The sequence below is a fragment of the Wyeomyia smithii genome, chromosome 2 (genome assembly GCF_029784165.1).
Source record: "Wyeomyia smithii strain HCP4-BCI-WySm-NY-G18 chromosome 2, ASM2978416v1, whole genome shotgun sequence".
Taxonomy (NCBI): Eukaryota; Metazoa; Arthropoda; class Insecta; order Diptera; family Culicidae; genus Wyeomyia; species Wyeomyia smithii.
Window position 1 is genome coordinate 82,672,690 of NC_073695.1, and position 18,307 is coordinate 82,690,996.

The 18,307-nt window shown below is 38.3% G+C and overlaps 1 protein-coding gene across 13 annotated transcripts in view; it reads right to left on the reverse strand.

Moving 5' to 3' along the window:
• Positions 1–784: 784 nt before the first annotated feature.
• Positions 785–18,307, reverse strand: part of LOC129725815 (anion exchange protein 2) — a 196,062-nt gene continuing 178,539 nt past the window's right edge. For all 13 annotated transcript variants that reach the window (XM_055682058.1, XM_055682071.1, XM_055682060.1 and 10 more), the window contains 4 exons: positions 10,948–12,857; positions 10,695–10,889; positions 10,402–10,630; positions 785–2,298 (listed from right to left, as the gene is read on the reverse strand). In XM_055682058.1, the coding sequence (XP_055538033.1) occupies positions 2,224–2,298; positions 10,402–10,630; positions 10,695–10,889; positions 10,948–12,857 (2,409 nt within the window). In that variant the 3' untranslated portion in view covers positions 785–2,223. The remainder of the gene's footprint in view (positions 2,299–10,401; positions 10,631–10,694; positions 10,890–10,947; positions 12,858–18,307) is intronic.

Sequence of the window (18,307 nt, forward strand, 5' to 3'; positions counted from 1 at the left end):
TATTTGAACATCCATAATTGTAATTATAATGAGAATAGTATGAAGGCATGGTCATGATGTATGTATTGTAATGAGAGCAAAAAATAGTTACCGTAGAAAATTGAATGGCCTGGCGTAAATTGGGATGGGAAAATGGGAATAGTATTTTACAATTCCTGTGAGCCAATCATTTTTACGACAGTGGGTTATGAGTATAAACAAGAATAAGAGCGATTGAATATATTGCCTATTTCTTTTAAAACAAAGCGCGCCAAATTCGTTGCAGAAATATGTAGGCCGACGATTTCTGCGAAGATTTTTTTTGTGTTTTGATTTAAAAGTAACAGACAATATGTTGCCTATATAAATAATCTTATTCGCGTTGACGGTGCTGCTGATATTTGGTTGGTTTTTGCATGCGATAAGGAAGGAAGGTAGTATTATTGCTTTTGTGATCACGCACATTTTGACAACTACATATGAGAGTTCGCGTAGGTGCGAGCAGCCTTCAAAATCTCTTTCAACGCCGTCAACGCGAATAGAGCTAAAGGAAATGACAAGGTAGCTGGAAATTCTCTTTCATACTCGTTGTTTACAAAAATGAACACAATTCTATTATAAATCAACGTAAAAAACGTTAGAGCAAACGTAAACAAATCGAGTGACATTTTGTTTTCATTTATTCATTCAGTGAAAAATGATTTTACTCGATTTGTTTTCTGTGGCATTCACGATTTCATTGATTGATTCATGTATATCATAATAGGGAAAGGATTAACTATTGTAAAATAAAACTAACCCACTGTTAAGATGTATTCAGTAGTATATTTTCTCATCTCTTAAAGTGGTCTAAAATCTCTAATAGGTTAAGCGTTATTAAGTATCAATTATTAAGTGTTTTTTATTTTATTTTCCTCTCATCTGGAAGAGTTTCTACTCTACCAAATCGTTCTACTAAAGCAACTGTTGTGCCTTTCGCTAAAAGGTTAAGGTGTCGATTCAAAGGAGCAAATAAGTTCTAACTACTCTCTATATATGTGAAAATCTATTGAATGAATCTGCAAAATAATTGCTCTCTTTCTAACTACGCCCTTAACAATCTGTCAAGACAATTCATTGCCAGTGAACAGAGTGAACCTTTTTTTTCTCTAGGAGATTTATTTTTCAAATAGAAGATTTATGTTGTGGGTGAACTTTTAATTACACATCCATTTCTTTAACGTTACATTTATGACATTGTTTTGAACATTTAGTAGCGCTGGGTTTCTGCATGGTCTATTGTTGAATGTTTGAGCTAGTTATGACATGACAAATATCGAAAAATAAACTCTCTCTGCATTTTGTATTCCACTCAGTTTGTTCTGTTTGTTAAATTACCTGATTATTAGTAAGCATCTCGTTTTCCAACATTACGGTCATACCGCACTTAGTTGCAGTTATATTCTTCTTTCATTTTTTAAAATATCGAACTCAAAAGTATTTCTGTTATCTGGTCTGAGGGTTTGGGATAGAATTTATGTAGACATTCTCTTTCGTTCTGTACACTTGTAAGTAATACTGATCACAGATTGTTGCACACTCTTTAAGATTTTTTTTCTTTGTGTTCTGTTTTGTTTTCTACTGTTGTAGTTGTAATGTTTATGTTCTCGATCATTTCTTATTTATCTTTAAATTTGCCGAAATTATTAGCTGATTTTTATTCAATTGGAGGAATCTCTATAACTACTTAATAGGGGTTATGTCCTCGAATATTTGTTGCAAAAGGTGATCTATTCATTGTTCTTATGTTATCGAGTTTTTTGATTTTATGCCAATGAATTTGAGGAGAAATTCGTATTTACCTATTAAGTCATACTTCTTTTGTGGTGTCTTTCTAATCTTTCTCTCTAACCATATAGTATACATAGAAAAATATATAGACTCTTACGGTTTGTTCTCTAATTTGTTTGTGTGTACCTATCAAAAATTCAACAAAATATTAATGCACTTCATAGAAGTTTCGTCCCATCGATGTCGTGTTAACAATATATAGTATGGACGAATCGAATTTTTTCTTTAAATTAACTCTACCGGGGAGGGGGAGTTGTAAATACGTAATAAGATACCTCAAAGCATCTATTTTTCTTTTGTTTCACTTTTTCCATAGCGGAATAAAACCAATAGACTTTTTAACTAATTTTTTCAACAGGATAACTTTATAGATTTGACAATTAATTGATTCACTTTGCAGATACGTGCATGTGCTTATGCAGGAATGGGAGCTTGCTCGTAGAAATCCGGTTCGTCCTCTGCTCCTTCGTTCGGTTGGCTACCATCAAGCTGGAATGTACGATTACAGTCTGTTAGTAGTGATTTAAAAAGAAATTAGCTTCATAAATTTCGTTTTTGACGAGACGATGTTTTTACTGTCACGTCGATATTAATTCTAATTGATTCGGTTAATAATTTGTTCGAATCAATGGGTTTTGTTTCCCAACTCAAGAGGATATCCTAGCAAGTTGAAAATTTTAACAGTCGGATGCACATTTGGGTCGAGAGATATCATTCAGTGAGGTGTCTAGACTTGGCATATAGAACGCGGAGTAACAATGACAATTTATCATACAGCTCTAGTTATAGATGTGAGTTGTGGGAAACGACATTTGCTAATCTGGGATGATGGTTCATGGTTATAAAATCACCCATTGCGATTCAAGGGCATCTATCCGTAACAAAGAGCGCATACTAGCAGAACAAACTAATTAATATTTGTGGCAAACATATTTGTGCTTCTCCCAACTTCATTGCCACATTTACAACTTCTGCGGAAGCTGCTTGCAAAATTCCCTTTTCTTCCCAATGTCGATCTTGTGTTTACGTTGAATTTATTTCTTCAGAAGCTGCGGTTGCGTTTCAGATTCTGAGTTTTACGCGCTAATTTTCTTCAATCGCCATTCCGAAACCCGTGTAATTATGTGTATCTCAATTGAATCGTTATGTTTATGGTTCAACCGATTTCTGATAGATGGTAGAAATAACATTCAATGTTACTTTTGTGAAACTCTAACAACACAGTAGATTTGATAAGTGAACTAATGCTTTTTCCATGACAATCACCGTCAGTATTTTTTGTTGCGACTTTTTTAATCTGTCCTATTTGTCACAATTATTAAAGTTGCTTTTTGAAATGAAAAACGCAATTTTGGAAGTATCTACTCGTCAATTTCCAATCATCATCCAATCGGTGCAAGTTTCATCCAATCAGTGCCGTCATGCTGCATAAAAGCAGTAAAACGTCACCCGTGGATTGCATTATTCACCTCAAATTTTCCAGCAAAGTGATGAAAACGAAACCCACCTCACTTTTTTGCAGTTTGAAGCAGTTTTTTCAAGGTGGTAATATTATTTTCGATTTATTATTTAGTGAGTTGTTGCTGTTGGTAGATTAGCAAATTTTTGTGTGAAAAATCCAAGTTTTTAAATGCATTTTAACCGTAAAGGGCACAAAAGTTGACTAATTCTACAACATGGATTTTGAAGGTGAAACTATGTACTTTCATTCTTCATTTCATGTGTTGTTGTTGCATATATGTGCCAACAAGGGAGTAGGGTGCCTCCAAAAAAAGTCATGTTAGAACAACAAAAAAACTTGTAACTTTTCTCTCTGAAAAGTTAGCAAATATCTATTAGTGTCAAAATATGCAGTTTTTCACGCCCTAAAAGTCACTTGAACACCGCTTTCAAATCCAAATAAAGCTGAAAAAGAAAACTACAGCAATAATAGTGTTTTTTTCCCTGAATGAATTTAGAAAAGTTGCCCTAGAACAGTAAAAAAACAAGATAGAGCAATAATTTTTTTTTAACAAAGTTTCATAAAATCGAATTATCTATAATTTTGTGGAAGACAATATTGCGCTATGTCGTAAGAAAAAAAGGTTCAATTTTTATTTTGAGTACAATAGGACTACCGTAGTAACCAGTCATATCAAAAGATAGATTCCTCTTAGTAGAAAAACTTTCAAGAATACAAGAAATTTCCAACATCTACGGTTTCCGACTTACAGATTTTTGTCGTGAAATCTCACAATTCCGACAATAGTGCAGCAGTACAATCTGTACTAGCTAACATGAAATAGCCCCCAGTGTGGTTTAGAGGATAATATTCAGCAACTCTTATCTCTTCCTCCACGTGCCACCTACTGGGATGCGACCAATCAAGGGAAGATCAGTGAATTGGTGGGAACTTCGTCTTATACTGACAGAGAACGAGGTCAGCTTGTCCGAGCACCTGTTCCCCATGTCAGGGGCGGCTCAAACAGCTACTGATCCCGAGCGGACGGCTGAATTATGAAATGCTGTGCCTCGCCAGCTACACCTAAGATGGTAGCCCAGTCTCGAGACAAGGCATCGCGGCCCTACTAAGGCAGTATGCCGAAAGTACACTACTAGGAACAATCCAGAAAGCAATACGAATCGGAACATTCCAGGAAGTGCGGTGGCCGAATGGACATATCTTCGTCAAAAAAACACGTAGAAAAAATCTTGAGATATCGTTTTGCAGCAAATTTATTTATTGATATTCGTCTGAGTTTCGGATGAATTCACACACTTTCCGTTTTATACCGCCCATCATCTTCTGCACAGTGCAACTGTCAACTCGATCCGCTATTTTCTTCCACCATCTACACCGTGTCCAATATATTCTCATACATTTTTTTATATCATTGTTGTGATAAATTGGTAGCACATATGCACAAATATGTATTGGTGTATTTTTGTACCATGTTCACACAGACTATTCAAGATGCAGTTTGTTCCATTTCATTTATTAAGTGTCCATTGTTTTTTTTTTTTTTGTGTGGACCCCACTGCGACCAGTAGTTGTTTAATCTATTGTGGCATTGTCCGGACGTTTTTGTTGTTTACACATTTCTGTTTTTTTTTACCATTTTGCAGTGCTACTTATTGAGAAGTAACCTGCTCCGTGTTATAGTGCTTTTTGTCCTCTCCTTCAGACTTAGTAACCTACTACCTTCCTTATCGACCTTATCATATCCTCCTGCAGGCTATCACTCTAAAAGCATATAACGTCCTATAGTCTATGATATTATCGAAGCTTCAGATCAGTGGTTATTAAGTCTGTAGGGAAGTTATAGTACTTTTTTTTCTTCTCATTCAGATTTAGTAACCTACTTTCTTCCTTATCGATTCTATCATATCCTCCTGCAAGCTATCACTCTAACAGCGTAGACGTGCTATAGTCTATGATATTATCGAAGCTTTAGACGAGAGGTTATTAAATCTGGAGAGAAGATTTTGTGTGGAAGAGCCTGAGAATAAACCCATACTTAAAGTCCTTTTTGTGAACGAATGGTTTGGTACTACTAGGATTCGAACCTATCACCATTCGCTTGTCAAAGCGGACTCTGTAACCTTGCGGCTACGAAGCTCGACCATTGTTTATCGACGATGAAACAATTTCGTGCCGAAGTGATAAATTTTTTTTTGGAAGGTGAGCGCCCAGGCCATATTTTCAAAAGCTTGAAAAACCTGGGAGTAAAGCGTGATTATGTCTATCGGACCATTAGAAGGTACCGTGACACTTCCTCACTGGATGACCGGAAGAGATCCGGTCGGCCACTTTCAGCTAGGACTAAGCGAGTGGTTAAGATCGTAAGAAAACGAATTCGACGAAAATCGCACCGCTCTGTACGTAAAATGGCCGCTGATCTTAATGTGTCCACATCAACCATACACAACGTGCTGAAACAAGACCTGAGATGCCAAGCTTTCAAGAAACGTAAAGTTCACGGAGTATCAGCAGCTTCGAAGACAAAAAGGTACGAAAGAACTACTCACCTACTATCGCGGCACGCCGGAAAAGAATTCATCTTTTCGAATGAAAAATTATTTGTCCTGCAACAGTCTCACAATGTCCAAAATGACAGATTGTGGGCCTACTCTTCGCTGATTATCCCGGACAGTGACAGAAACGTGCCTCGGTTCCAAAGTGCCGCTTCAGTGATGGTTTGGGGAGGTATTTGCAAGCGAGGGAAGCTACCGCTTGTTTTCATTGAGAAAGGCATTAAAATTAACGCTATTGATTACAAAACGGAAATTTTGTAGAAAGTTGTAAAGCCAAGCGTAGATAGAATGAACGGAGAAGATCATTATGTGTTTCAACAGGACGGAGCACCCTCTCACACAGCGAATCGGGTTCAGAACTAGTGTCAGGAAAATTTGACCGACTTTTTGGCCAAAAATGAATGGCCTCCCAGTTCACCAGATCTGAAACCCTTGGATTACTTCGTACACATGTTGTCGAAGATAAACGAGCACAGGATACCTACATTGGCCCGATTCAAAACCGTAATCATTCGTATACGGGACGAAATGCCCATGGAAGTCGTTCGTGCCGCCTGCGACGGACTTGAAAAACGTTTGAAAAACGCGTCAAAGGGGTTAAAGTTGGAGTTATTCTAAAACACTTGTTGTAATTTATTAATAACACAGTGCAACAAAAATTGACTTTTTTTCTGCTTTGGCTTCTATATATATTTTTTTTTGTGTACTTTTATGCAAAACTGAATTTCCCCGAGTTTGAACATATTTCAATGGCGCCATTTTGAATTTTCGAGAAACCGGTAATTTTTGTGGGCATTAATGGTAATTCGCTAATATCTTAAAGTGGTAGTCAAATTATATCTTATTTTGAGTAGAAAAGTCTCAGAAATTGAATGGTAGGTGTTTGATGTACGTAAAATGTCAGCAGATAAACCTATTTTAGTATTTTAGGGTAATTGGGGCAAAATCGACATTTTGCTGACATTTTACGTTGATCGTACACCTACCATTCGATTTCTGAGACTTTTTTACTCAAAATAAGATATAATTTGACTACCACTTTAAAATATTAGCGAATTACCATGAATACTCAGAAATAATCGATATTATTTTGCTTTGTGAAATATACTAAAACCATGCCAAAACCGGTTTCGTAGAATCACCGTTTTGAGCTCAGTTTTTGTCCGATTTAAGACCTGTTTTCTTCAAAAGATGGGTAAAAGAATGCTAATATATGGAAAAACTCTTAGAATTTTGATATTTGGCCTCAAAACGAAATGGTGTCGAAAAAACCACAAAAATTACAGGATTCTCAAAAATTCAAAATGGCGCGATTGTTGACCCTTAAGTTGAAATATGTTCAAAACAGATCTTAAATCGGACAAAAACAGAGCTCAAAACAGTGATTCTACGAAACCGGTTTTGGCATGGTTTTAGTATATTTCACAAAGCGAAATAATATCGAGTATGTTTGAGCATCAATGGTAATGCACTATTATCTAAAAGTGGTAGTCAAATTATATCTTATATTGAGTAAAAAAGTCTCAGGAATCGATTGGTTGGTGTCTGATCGACGTAAAATGTCAGCAACATAACGATTTTGCCCCGATTCCCAATTGGTTTTAGTACATTCCGAAACCGGTTCCGTAGAATCACCGTTTTGAGCTCTGTTTTTGTCCGATTTAAGATCTGTTTTTTTAGAAGATGGGTAAAGAAGATGCTTATATGTGGACAAACTCTTAGAATTTTGATATTTGATCTTAAAACAAAAAGGCGTCGAAAAAACATCGAAAATTTCCGATTTCTCAAAAATTCAAAATGGCGCCATTGTTGCCCCTTAAGTTGAAATATATTCAAACTCGGGGAAATTTGGTTTTGCATCGAAATACCTACACAAAAAAATTATATAGAAACCAAGCAGGAAAAAAGTCATTTTTTGTTGCACTGTGTTATCACCTCATATTTTTCAATTAGACGAAAATCTGGGCAATTTGGTGGGTTAATAGTTTTTTCGATGATACCAATTGCATCTTCTTTGTACCAAACCATGACTTCGCGGCTGTAGTGGCAGCTGGCCAAGTCAGGCCAGAACTTCACTGGACTGTGATTGAATGAACGGCAAAATCCGCTTCTAGGAGACACTGTTCCTTATACACCTGGCCATTCATAGTTGATCCGGTGATGAAAACCTTATTTTTGCCATCAGCTTCCGATCGAACTTGTCAGCAAACACGAATTTAAACCGCTTGGCTACATCACCCTTGCGCTTGGGCATTTGGACATTACATCGTCCATTAAAATGCAGCCGTCGAATTTGGTTAAGACTTTCTCATACAGCATCCTAGCGCGGCCTATCGCAACGAGGTTCTGCTTGAGGGTTCTGTTAGGGTGCTTGCTGGCGTGGAACGACCGCAGGCCCTTACACCGACAGATTCGTTGAACCGTGCTGTACGGTGCCGAGGACTTCTTAGCTGAATCGCGCAGAATAATCCCTGGATTCGTCCGAACTGCTCTGCAGACTTTCAACCGTAGCTGCTCGTCAATCGTTCCACTTCGGCGGTTGCTGTGATGAGCGTGATTAAGCGTTAGAGTTTCATTGAATCGTATCAGAACGCTGTTTACGATTGATTTGGGGAATTTGTGGCACTTCGCAATCTTTCGCGCTCCATTGTCGAAAACTTTTGATCCACTGACTCGAATTTGATGAAACTTTCATAACTATGTAAACAAACCTTCCTGATTACAGCGTTGTCATTGGTTTCTCTTAACTGCCACTAGAGGCACCCCAGTAAACCGACCAATAATTAAGTAAGCGACCAATAATTAAGTGGATCTCACTTCAGATCCGACGTATGAACCAGGAGAGAAATTGAGGAGGATGAACAAAAAGTGGATCCGCCAAGCTTGGACGAGGTTAGGGAAGCTTTTATAGAGTTGAGTTGAAAAACTACAAAGCAGCTAGAAAGGACGGCCTCCCAGCCGAAGTCGGGAGTAAGCAGCTGTTGCGTGCAATTCATCAGCTCATCTTGAAAGTTTGGGCCGAAGACAAACTACCAGCGGGCTGTATGGACGGACTTATAAAAAGACCCGCCGATTCGATAGCAGTCATTCTGAAGGCATCACACTCCTCAATTCTGCTTACAAGATTCTCTCCCGCAGCCTTAATTAAGCTGATTCATGCCACCCTTGACGGTTTTTCATCATAGCGTCAGGATAGCGGGCGTAATTTCGGACTCGTTCGTGACGTTAGATGGTTTGAAGCAGGAGAACGAGTTCTCGAACCTGTTGTTCAACATTGCCTTGGAGGGTGCAGTACGGAGAGCTGGCGTGCAAAGACGCGGTACTATAACCTCGAAGTCTCATATGCTACTTGGCTTTGCGGATGATATTGATATCGTCGTTGTCAACCGCAGAGCAGTCGAAGAGGCATTCGTGCCTTTCAAGCATCAAGAATTGGGCTTACCATCAACTCTACCGGGACAAAGTACATGGTGCCTGGTGGAGAGCGTAGAGAATCGCCGAATCTGGACAATGGAGTGTGGCCTAGACCCCGTACTCGTTGAATGTAGAGTGTGGATGAGGACGCCCGATCGGCGGGTGTTATTGACGACTAGAGAAGACTAGCTCGAGATCGAGAGATGTATTCTGGATTCGGCAGTGAACGGAACAAAACGGAATATGACAACTGGCTTCTTTATATTCTTCTTTACAGTCTTGACTCAACCCTTAGCAATTCTAAGCTGAATTATCCTGAAGATCTTGAAGTCTGAAACGAACATTTTTAGTCATAGCAAACTTTGTATATGTTTTCGACCAGGAGACGCATGACAGGTATTCAGACCATTATATCTCAAGACTTATTATTGAAAACGGCTTAGGGGCCATCCAAATTCCACGTGGACAGCTTTGTGGAGGGGGGTCTGTGTAATGTCCACAGTCCATACAAAATTTTTGGAATTTATATGGGCAATTGTCCACGGGGAGGGGGTCAAAATCGTTAAAAAATCTGTCCATGTGGTATGTGGATGGCCTCTTATATGTTTTAGTTGGTGAAATCTGTATTTTAAAACTTCTGATCTGTATCTGTATCTGATTCTGATCTGTATCTAAGGACGAGTTGTGAAAATATATTCGTTGAATTACATTACTCCATTATGCCAAAATAAAGATTCTTTGCATACGACTTTTCTTACTATCACAGAACCCTCTACCCTGAGACATCTATGATACTACTTTCATAGCACCTTCTTAAGTAGTTGTTGAACTAATATTGATAAACCCTGGCGATTGTAAGGAGGTAGCCAGGTATCTAATAAAAGGCTTAGTTTTCAGATCACATTATCGGGAAGGACGATACTAGTCTCAAGTTTCTTTTTTGTTACAACAGATGATGGGTTTGCTCATTGGATTACCACTACGATGTGCATAATCCCTTATGTTATGCTATTGCTATTATATGAGTTTTGGTTAGAGATGACCCCAGTGTAGTAAAATCTTAAATATATTCTCTAAAAACAATTGTAATTGATAAATCTCATCCCTAGAAAGCTTACAGCGAAAAAATGTATAAGAATAAAATTTCTCGGTAAAAAAACTTACCGCTCGCAGCTCCAGCGGAGTGAATAGCCTTTCCATAAGTTTTCGAATCGGAACCATGAGAATCAAGAAGAACGGGAATGCCAGCGAGTATGGTGATGATTTGACAGCCCACAGCATGGCCAGAGCTAGAACCTGAACCGTAGTAAATATATGCATTTTCCATGTTGGCACTCGACGTACGAACGGCACCTGCGGATGATGCTTCACCGGCATCAGGAACAATCGTAATCTAGTTCGAAGTTAGGAAATAGCATGAATTTATTCAATGGACCTTTTTTTTTACTTCAACTCACCTATCGAAGAACTGGACGCCACTCATCGACGCGACACCCATGTAGAGGAACACGCCGAACAAAACCGACATCGGAATGAGCCGCAGGATCGGTGCCATCGTGACTGACAATCCGACCAAAAACGAAACCACCAGGCCGGAGATGCGCTGCTCCTTTACATCGATTATATGCGGAGATTCTCCAGGAGCGTGGGTTCTGCACAAATAGAAAATTTTAATTTTTCCGTATTATAATCAGTAACCGAAACTACTACCTCGACATAATTGTAACTGCAGACACGTGCGTAACCGAACGTACCGTTGCGGCGCAGTGCCACGGCATTCCGAAGAAACCACACATCGTATTAAGGCAACAAAGTATTACTATATCCACGTGAAGTCCAGATCCCTTCTTCAAGCCTCGCTCCGGCTTGTCGACGATCAATTCGGAAATATGGGTTTCCATGAATACCAAAATGTAGACCAACATAGCTGGAACGCATGCAGCGAAAGGCATCCAACTGGGAACGCCTCTTAGGGGGATCAACCAGCCACGACGGGTTTCATCGCTAGGCGAGAGTCCTTCCGGTACACTCAACTTCTCGGTAAACACCTGCGGGATCATGAAGTCGACCAAGACGAAGAGAGCAATCGAAATTGGCACGCCGAAGTCACCGAGAGCCCGGCGAGCGTTACGTCCCAGGAAATGCGAGTTTCTGAACAGTCGTAAATAGTAAGCCAGGGAAAATGTTCCTAGGGTCAGAATGGTACAGAAAAGTGCTGTGTTAGGTTGATTTTTTGGTCCAATTGAATCCGATGGAATGAGTAAATTTTCATCGGTCGTTATAAGCGGAGCCACTGTACTATTGATCATCACAGTTAGACTTTCCGCCAAAATGCCAACGGATTTTTCTAATGTTGTATTCGCGTCAGTCACCGACAGCGGCTCCGGAACCACTGTTATGTTCTGGTATCGATATTCGGCGTAAAGTGGATTTCGTCTGTACACGTAGATGAGTTTCATCAAAGTTTCAACCAGATAGATCAATGTGATCAACGCCGAGAAGATTTCTTGAGTAAATCTCGTAAACAACCGTACATAGACACTTCCTTCGAAGGCAGATACTACCAGTGAGATAATTGCCAGCCAAATACCAACATACACGCGAACAGTCAAAAAGATGTAGTTGTTTGCAATGCAAAACTGATTGAGTGCTTCATCGAACAACAGTAGAGGACCTGTCGTTCCGATGATGACCAAAGGCTGACAGCATAAAGCATGAAACACTATACCGACTATCGATGCAGATACTAGTGTTTCCGATATACCGATCAGGTTATGGGTTTTATCCGAAGATAATCCACCAAATGTGATAGCCGTCGAGAGTGCGGCAAAATACATGAACAGCGTTGCGGCAAGCGTTTCCACATTTATGCCGTCCATAATATCGCTCTTGTACATAGGATATCTTCGTTTAATATCGTTGAACAAACCACCCCAAGGTCGATTGGTTTTCTCCAGTGGATTCTTCTTGGGTTTCTTCTCATCGCTATCGGCTGCAGCTAACAGTTTCTTCTCCTCTTCGCTGGTCATCGGAACTTGCTTGCTTTTGATTTTTTCATCGATTGCTTTCTTTTTCCTGTTACGAATCCATTCACTTTTGGCCTTGAGTTCATTGAACGGCAGCAGGGACTGTCGCTCCCACTTTCCTGGCGGCAACACGATGGAGTCATCCAGAAACTCATTGATGGCCGACAATAAATCCTTCCGATCGTCGGCCTTGTACGCGATGTCGTGGAAATGCTCGTTAGACATAAGAGTGGCGATCGATCGACCCACCTCATGGTAGTCCAGTTCGGCATTCTGTGGCCCCAAAAGGATAAACAAGAAACGTACCGGAATCGGTACTTCCGTTATACTTGGCATCTGGATACCCTCCGCCAGCCGCACGAAGGCAATCGTTGGCTGCTCGAGAAACTCGACGGCACCGACCAGCACGGTTGTAGCTTCGGCACCCTCCGGAATTCGCTTGAGAATTGATTCCTTCTGCACTCGCATTTTGATGTCCTCCTGCGAGGAGGTGTACGTTTCCTCCTGCATGCTGATCTTCGTCTCGCCGCTCGCATGCCCGTGACCATTGATGTCACTGGATTGCACGATGCGGGTTTTCTTATCATCGACGCTCTAGAGAAACGGTTTATGAATAAGGCGCGGCAAGAGTAAAAAATAAAGGAGAAAAGCTAACATTAGTAAAGGTTTTTCCCACATCTGAAAATAATGCTAATTGGAAAACTTGTTTTGTAACCTACAGCAAGCAATAGGGGTACGCTATTTACAATCGAGCGTTATATAACCGTTTACCGAACACAGTTAAGCAACAGGGGATAACAAAAAAGCGAACGTCAAACACCAGGAAAAGCATACTAGTTAACAGAAGAATGCAATTGGTTTGGAATAGTTCGGATAAGTACTCCAAATTATGATTTTATGTTGATGATGAAACTGAACTGTAATTATCAATAAATTTTTTCTTCTATAATTCTTTTTTCCTGTTTATAGACTACATAAAAACGAATCGAAAAGTATCATCAAAACTTTTACAGTGGATGGAAGAAAGTCGTCATAGCCAGAGTGGTGTAAAATGCAAAAAAAAAATGGATGCTTCTAATCTTTGGTAAACTTTCCAGGGTTATTATTTTTTTTTTATGTGTTCTAGAGCAGTGCACGAAAAAATAATCACAGATCGTATGTATTTATAGTATTAAAACTATTGTTGTTGTTGTCATCTAATTTGTGTACAACACATTAAGGAAAATAATACTAAAAGTCGCCGTCGGATTTGTTAACTTTACCAGATAGGTCGAATTAACAGCAGGCTTTGTTGATCTTTCATTAACTTTGAAAAAAAAAAAAATATACGCTCTTGTAAATGTTTTGTGAACAATTTTTGTGATGTTTATCTTTTCACATTACTTCAATGTGAATGAAAATGACTTTTCAATCAGATTTCTAGCATTTTTTTCTTAATTCCATTACTCACTCTGCATTCATGAGCTTGCTGAGAAGTTTGTAGAGTTTTTGAGGCGATTTCTTGATGTGAATCGTTTGTTTTTGATGCCAGATTATTTGCTTCTTCGGACGCGAAAGTAACACGCTTGCCTGTAGAAGCTTCACCTTTGACGCATTTTAAGCTTGAAATCTGTATGAAATGCTCGATTTATTTCACTCTCAATGTATGGGAGTATTAATGAAATATAAGAACAAATTTCTTTTACCAATATTACCTTCAAAACATTATCTACGATACTATTCACTATGCCAACGGAATCCCTACGTGTCGCTTGACGCTGAAATATGTGAGAAAGTTTGCAATTTTGAATGCATGATTAAACCAATTCATTATAAGTATAAAATCAACATGTTTGTTTAGTTATTTACAAGCCACAACTCATTTCTGCCTGTAGTAAAGTGTTGAAACTGTTCAATTCCATGAAAAAAAGGGGAACCATTTTAATTTATTATTTTGACTTAAACTTTGCCCAGATATAATTTTTTGCTTGTAGTATTCTTTGAATTAAGATTTTTTTTTGTGAAATGGGTTTTTGTAGAAAGGGTGTTGATAATTACAAATATTCTTCTTAGACAGAACGGTTTGCTTGATCGGTGTGAAAAAATATACAACGTCTAGAAAAAAAAATTATTATCTCCAAAATGTTCTTCAAATTCTTGACGAAGAACTACGTCTTTCTGCACCAGACTGAGGAACATTCTGTAAAAACTGAAATAAACATGCAACGTTATCCCCACCATTTTCTCATTACAAGGTGAAAATTACAGAAAAGTTTCAAGGTCAAATATCCACAAACATTTTCCATGCGATTGGCCTATTTCCCTAACGCAGACATCAAAAAGGTAGATAAAATGACACGTTCATTCATTGGCCGACAATTTAAGCCAATTGGCATCGCATTTATCACTCGACATCAACGACATTGAATGGAAGCAAAGTTGCTGCAATGTGATTGGTTCTTTCCCAATGACCCAGTTATTCCGTTCCGTGTGACGCTATAAAAGGAGATACAGCATGAAAAGAAGCTCATTCTATGGTGGGTGATCGATCGTCAAGGCGAACAGTTCGGATTCCGTTCGATCTGGACTCGACCCCACCAGTGGTAATCCAATTCAGATATCGTTGTTGGAATACAGTTCGATACTGAACGAGACTAGCAACGGTGACAGGCCCAGAGCAGGCATGTCCAAACCTACCACACTACTGCGTGTGTGTTTTAAGCGATGCCACGAAAACCCACAGTGTTCTAAATAAAACAGCCCTTCAGAAGCTTCAACAAACTCAGGCCCGAGTGTTCCCGACTTCGTGAGCCCTCGGGAACCTGTTTGCTAACACGTGTTTACTTAAAGGCTTCATTTTTACAAGAGTACATATGGGTCATTCCACACTAAGTGACCACGAAAAAGCACAAACTTGGACACAACTTGGAATCATTCATCTACTGTCACATTGGAAAAATCCCAAATTTGGTGTCGATTGGATTACCCCCGCTCTGTGGGACCCACCTCTTTATTGTAAAGTCACGCAATTTTCGACAAAAATCTCGTTTTTCTTTTTTTACAATTCATAGACGTAAGATGTCCGAAAAATACTGATAGATGATTTTTGAAGAAAATAAACCAAGGAATCCAGAAAAAATATAAGTTTTGACCGAAAGTGTTGCCAGATAAATTATTTTTGTATTTGAAAACTAAATTTACATTTTTCGGCAAATGCAGCCATTTTGATTTTAAATTTGATAATTTCATCGTGTTCCTTGGAAAATTTCACATAAGAAAAAACTATCATCCCGAGGTAATATGAGCCAATCTCGAAATATAACATTTTTACGAAAAAAGTTGTAAACTTCATAATTATTTTTTTACAATTCATAGACGTAAGACACCCGAAAAATAGTGATAGATGAATTTTGAAGAAAATAAACCAAGGAATCCAGTAAAAATATTATTTTTGACTGGAAGTGTTGCCAGATAGATTATTTTTGTATTTTAAAACTAAATTTACATTTTTCGGCAAATGCAGTCATTTTTAATTAAAATTTTATATATTCATCGTGTTCTTTGGAAAATTTCACACAAGAAACAACTATCATCCCGAGGTAATATGAGCCATTCTCGAGATATAGCATTTTTACGAAAATAGTTCTGAATTTCCTTGGTAATTTTTTGTAAAAATGTTATATCTCAAGACTGGCTCATATTACCACGGGGTGGTAAGTGCTTCTTACGTTAAATTTTCCGAGAAAATGCAAACAAAATTTTAAAATACAAAAATAATCTATCTGGCAACACTTCCGGTCAAAAACAATTTTTTTTATTTCTTCAAAATTATTATTATTTATTTTCTTCAAAATTCACTTATCACTATTTTTCTGGTGTCTTACGTCTATAAATTATAAAATAGAATAATTACGAAGTTTACAACTTTTTTCGTAAAAATGTTATATCTCGAGATTGGCTCATATTACCACGGGATGATAGTTTTTTCTTATGTGAAATTTTTCAAGGAACACTATGAAATTATGAAATTTAAAATAAAAATGGTTGCGTTAGCCGAAAAATGTAAATTTAGTTTTCAAATTCAAAAAGAATTTATCTGGCAACACTTTCGGTCAAAACTTATATTTTTTCTGGATTCCTTGGTTTGTTTTCTTCAAAAATCATCTATCAGTATTTTTCGAACATCTTGCGTCAATGAATTGAACGAAAAAGAAAAACGATTTTTGTCAAAAATTGCGTGAATTTGCAATAAAGAGGGGAGTCCTAGAGAGCGGGGGGAATTCCAATCGATACCAAAATTGGGATTTTTCCAAAGAGACAGTAGATGAATAATTCCCCCAACTTTGAGCAAAATCTGTGAAGGTCGTGTCCAAGTGGTATGCACACTTCGTATGGAATGACCCATATGAAAAAAATATTGCAGGTGATTGTATGCGATGACTACCGTCAAGCTATCCCTTATTATACCATTGTCGATATCATCGTGGCGACCAATGCTTGCGTGTTCCCTGAAACTGCGAGCCCTCGGTTGCCTCATGTACCGAAGTTAAAAACCCTCGGCCTCGCGTGTTAACGAATGGCTCTCCACTGTTTTGTCTTTATCTAGCGACGGAGGGTAATATGAATAGCCTTGCGTGGTGTGTTTGTTAGCAGATGGGCCACACGCGCTTTGGTGTGCTGTGTTTTTCCCATGCCTGGCCAAGAGTAAGGCTACGCACTGGCCCATGTCTTGGATGACTTGGAGCATATGTGTGTAGCGTGTGTGCGCGTGTGTGTAGCGTGTGTGTAGCGTGTGTGTAGCGTGTGTATGTGTGTGTGTGTATGTGTGTGTGTGTGTGTAGCGTGTGTGTGTAGCGTATGTGTGTGTGTAGCGTATGTGTGTGTGTAGCGTATGTGTGTGTGTAGCGTATGTGTGTGTGTAGCGTATGTGTGTGTGTCTGTGTAGCGTATGTGTGTGTGTCTGTGTGTAGCGTATGTGTGTGTGTCTGTGTAGCGTATGTGTGTGTGTCTGTGTGTAGCGTATGTGTGTGTGTGTCTGTAGCGTATGTGTGTGTATCGTGTGTGTAGAGTATGTGTGTGTGTGTGTGTGTGTGTTTGTGTGTTTGTGTGTGTGTAGTGTGTAGTGTGTGTAATGTGTGTGTGCTTGTGGGTATGTATGTGTAGCGTGTATGTATGTGTGTGTAGCGTGTGTGTATGTGTATGTAGCATGTATCTATGTGTAGTGTGTTAGCGTGTATATGTATGTTGCATGACATAGACAGAATCAGTTGTTACCACCCACCGCGTTCCAACGACGAGCCTACGTTTGTCGCTTAGGCACATAACTTTTAAACCTTTTTTAAACCTTTTTTTTAAAACCTACAACAGGTTTAAACCATTTTTGAAAACTACAACAGATTAGCTGAGTATTAATGGTCAAGTAATCATGTAGAAATCACAAACAAAAAAGTAAAATTTAAAAAGGTGAAAATTTAAATTTTCAAATTTAAATAAAAATACTTTTATTGTTATCAGGCTTTCGGCTCAGGAGAAATTTCTAAAGTTAATTTGTCGTTAGCAGGATGAACTTTGAGTCATAAATTCACTGGGCTGACAAATTTTATTTTTGAATTTTTTATTTCTCAAAGCCACAAATGTCATTGGATGATATCGGAGATTGCGGGTTAGAGTCCCGTCTGGACGAGGGAAATTTTTTCTGGGTCTAAATCAAACTCTCAACCCTTGTTCATTTTTCGCATCCTCGAAAAAATTGCATACATTACCTACTTTACAAATTAAATATTTGTGTCTTCTCTTGAAATTTTTATATTTTACTGGAAGGATAAAATTACTGTTTAAAACTTTACCGAAGTCATTATACCGATCAAACCAACTATTCTGGTTTATATTTTTTTTCAATCTTCAACCATCAATGTTTTGTGGTTTTTATGAAAAAATGAAACTTTTTGAAATTGAGCTTTATGAGATATTTAGTTTCATTTTTTTTTATTTCTGTAAAATTTTTTTTTGCGGTTTATTTTTTCGGGAACAAATTTACAATTTACAATTTTGCCGAAGACGTCACA